Source organism: Leopardus geoffroyi, chromosome B2 (assembly GCF_018350155.1).
Source record: "Leopardus geoffroyi isolate Oge1 chromosome B2, O.geoffroyi_Oge1_pat1.0, whole genome shotgun sequence".
Lineage (NCBI taxonomy): Eukaryota > Metazoa > Chordata > Mammalia > Carnivora > Felidae > Leopardus > Leopardus geoffroyi.
In genome coordinates, this window is record NC_059332.1 from 132,221,676 (window position 1) to 132,225,245 (window position 3,570).

Consider the following 3,570-nt stretch of genomic DNA (forward strand, 5'->3'; position numbering starts at 1 on the left):
TCCGGGTCGGTAGTGATGCGGCTCAGGAGGGGGCCCGTTCTCATAAATGGCTCTCAATCTGGGCCAAACTTCCTGGTGGGTGTGCTGTAGTTCCCTCAGGGAAATAAGAAGTTCATGATCATCAAATTCAGTTAACACATTAGACTGTAGGTTGGGAATTATAGGGGGGGGCACTCCATACATGATTTCAAAGGGGGTTAATCCAAGTTTGTAAGGGGAATTCCGCACCCTGAACAGAGCGTAGGGGAGTAAGACTACCCAGTTAGCGCCAGTCTCCATGGTCAATTTGGTTAGGGTCTCTTTTAGGGTTCTATTCATTCTTTCTACCTGTCCTGAACTTTGGGGTCTATATGCACAATGTAGTTTCCAATCGGCCCCAATAAACTGCGCTATCCCTTGTATTACCTTTGAAATGAATGCTGGTCCATTGTCTGATCCTATTAGGGTAGGGAATCCGTACCTGGGCATGATGTCTTCCAACATTTTCTTTGCTACTATCTGTGCAGTCTCATGCTTGGTGGGGAAGGCCTCTGTCCATCCTGAAAAGGTATCTATAAACACTAGCAGATATTTGTATCCATATTTTCCAGGCTTTACCTCGGTGAAGTCTACTTCCCAATAGGCTCCCGGCCTGGTTCCGCGAGTTCTTGAGCCAGGGTTTTTCCCGTGGTTGGTGGCGTTAGTTAGTTGGCAAGATTTACAGCTAGTAACTATCTGTTCGATTTTTGTCCTAGAGTCTTTGATGGTGATCCTAGCATGTCTTATTAAGTCTTGCATTTTTCTCGTGCCCATATGAGTGGCTCGGTGCATCTTGGATAAAACTTTATTTCCCATTTCCTCTGGGAGGATTATGCTACAGTCTGCTGCTCTCCACCATCCGTTAAGGCACTGAGTCATAGGCAATTTTTGGATCCAGTCTAGGTCTTTTTTAGTGTAGGTGGGACTTTCTGGTAAACTAGCTGGACCGGGGTCTGGTAGGGTGGTCATTAAAGCACAGTCCACCTGTAAGGCCACCTCTCGGGCCACCTGGTCAGCCAGATTATTTCCTCTGGCCACCGGTGTGATCGGTTTTTGGTGGCCTGGGCAATGTATGATGGCTAGTCGTTTAGGCAGCCAGAGTGCCTTTAAAAGAGCCAATATTTCTTCTTTGTTTTTGATGGTTTTCCCTTCTGCAGTTAACAGTCCCCTCTCTCTGTATATACCTCCATGTATGTGGGCCGTAGCAAAAGCATATCTGCTATCGGTGTACACGTTTAGTCTCTTGTCTTTTCCCAAAGTCAGTGCCTTGGTTAAGGCCACAAGTTCAGCCCGTTGGGCAGAGGTGCCAGCTGGCAAAGGCTCTGCCCAAACAGTCTCAGTTTCAGTTGTGACTGCTGCCCCCGCGTACCTTTGACCTTGATGTATAAAGCTGCTGCCGTCAGTGAACCAGGTAACTTCGGCGTCTGGCAGTGGATGATCCTGTAAATCTTCCCGAACTCCATGAACCTGTGCCAATATCTCAGCGCAGTCATGGAGAGGGGTATCTAAGTCCGGGTCTGGTAACAGGGAGGCAGGGTTTAGTGTTCTGGTGGGAGCATAAATGATTCTGAGGGGATTTAATAAGAGTCCCTGGTAGTGAACCAGTCGGGCATTGCTAATCCATCGGTCAGGAGGTTGTTTGAGGACTCCCTCGATGGCATGAGGGGTTGTGATATGTAACTCTTGTCCCATAGTTAACTTATCAGCATCCTTTACCATTAGAGCTGTAGCAGCTATCATACGGAGGCAAGGAGGCCAGCCAGCCGCTACTGGGTCCAGTCTTTTTGAAAGATAGGCAACAGGCCTGGGCCATGGGCCAAGGAGTTGCGTCAGCACTGCTTTGGCTACCCCTTTATTTTCATCTACGAAGAGATGAAAAGGTTTGGAGACATCGGGGAGCCCTAAGGCTGGTGCCGACAGCAGGGCGAGTTTAATTTGCTGGAAAGCCTGCTCAGTTTCCTCTGTCCACTCAAAGGGCGCCCGTTCTCGGGTGACCAAGTAAAGAGGCTTAGCCATCTCGGCGAACCGAGGTATCCACAAGCGGCAGAACCCGGCTGATCCCAGGAACTCTCTTACCTGCCTTCGGGTCGTGGGTCGGGGGATGCGGAGAACGGTTTCCTTCCGTGCATCAGTGAGCCATCGTTGGCCTTCCCTTAACAGATACCCCAAGTAGGTTACCTCGGATCTGCAAATTTGGGCTTTCTTTGCTGAAGCCCGGTACCCCAGGGCACCAAGTGTCCGGAGGAGATTTTTGGTGCCTTGCAAGCAAGCTTCGGCAGTCTCAGCGGCGATTAAAAGATCGTCAACGTACTGTAAGAGAGTTACTTCGGGGTTTTGATTCCGGTACTCACCCAGATCCTCGTGGAGTGCCTCATCGAACAAGGTGGGTGAGTTTTTAAATCCTTGGGGGAGCCGGGTCCAGGTGAGTTGCCCATTTATGCCTCTCTCAGGGTCGAACCACTCGAAGGCGAAGAGCTCCTGGCTTTTGGGGGCCAGAGGCAGGCTGAAAAAAGCATCTTTTAAATCAAGGACCGTATACCATTGTTTTTCTGGGCTGAGGGCACTTAGGAGGGTATAGGGGTTGGGTACTGTTGGGTGTATGTCCATGACTCGGCGGTTAACTTCTCTCAGGTCTTGTACCGGACGGTAGTCTGCACTGTTAGGTTTTCGTACGGGCAGCAGGGGGGTGTTCCAGGCTGAATGGCAGGGACGCAAGATGCCTAAGTCTAGGAGGCGACGGATATGTGGTGTGATGCCCTTTTTGGCCTCCATTGACATCGGGTATTGTCGGACCCGAACTGGATCTGCCCCCGGTTTCAACTCTATGAATAGAGCTGGGCGATGTTTAGCCAACCCCATACCCCCGGTTTCAGCCCATGCTTCTGGAAACTGCTGGAGCCAGGGCTCTATGTTTTGACTTTGTGAGGGTGGCCCCTGATGGAGTCGATATTCATCTTCTAATCTTAGAGTAAGTATGGTAATGGGTTGGTTGTGCGGGCCAGTCACTTGGGGGCCCTCTGGCGTAAAATGAATCTGGGCCCCCATTTTAGTGAGTAAGTCTCTTCCTAATAAGGGGCACGGGCTGTCAGGGATGACTAGGAAGGAATGGGTGACCTTTCCATTTCCTAGGTCCACAGTTCTCTGGGTGGTCCAGGGATATTTTCTTATTCCAGTAGCCCCTTGGACCCAGGAAGATTTTTCAGAGATTTTTCCATGGGGTCTGATCAAGACCGAATGTTGTGCCCCTGTGTCGACTAAGAATTGAACTGGGTTCCCCTCCACTTGTAGCGTTACCCTAGGTTCGGGGAGGGGATCCGAACCCCGTCCCCCCTATTCTGCATCTTGAGTGAAGAGGGCGGGTGTGGTTTTTGGCTGCCACGGTTTTTGACCATAATGTGGCTTTTTCTTTTTAGGGCATTCTCGGGCCCAGTGGCCTTTTTCTTTGCAATAGGCGCATTGGTCCTTATCTAGGGGCTTGTGTTTATCCAGGGGCTTTTGGACAACAGTAGCCAGGACTTTGGTCATTTTCTCGGTGGCTTTAAGTTGCCTGTC

At 50.3% G+C, this 3,570-nt stretch overlaps 1 protein-coding gene across 1 annotated transcript; it reads right to left on the reverse strand.

Moving 5' to 3' along the window:
• Nucleotides 1-2,808, reverse strand: LOC123609840 (the record flags this gene model as incomplete). Its single annotated transcript, XM_045500888.1, has 2 exons — nucleotides 1-860; nucleotides 966-2,808. Coding segments are annotated over 2 exons (2,703 nt in total), but the record flags the coding sequence as incomplete, so codon positions are not given.
• Nucleotides 2,809-3,570: the final 762 nt, after the last annotated feature.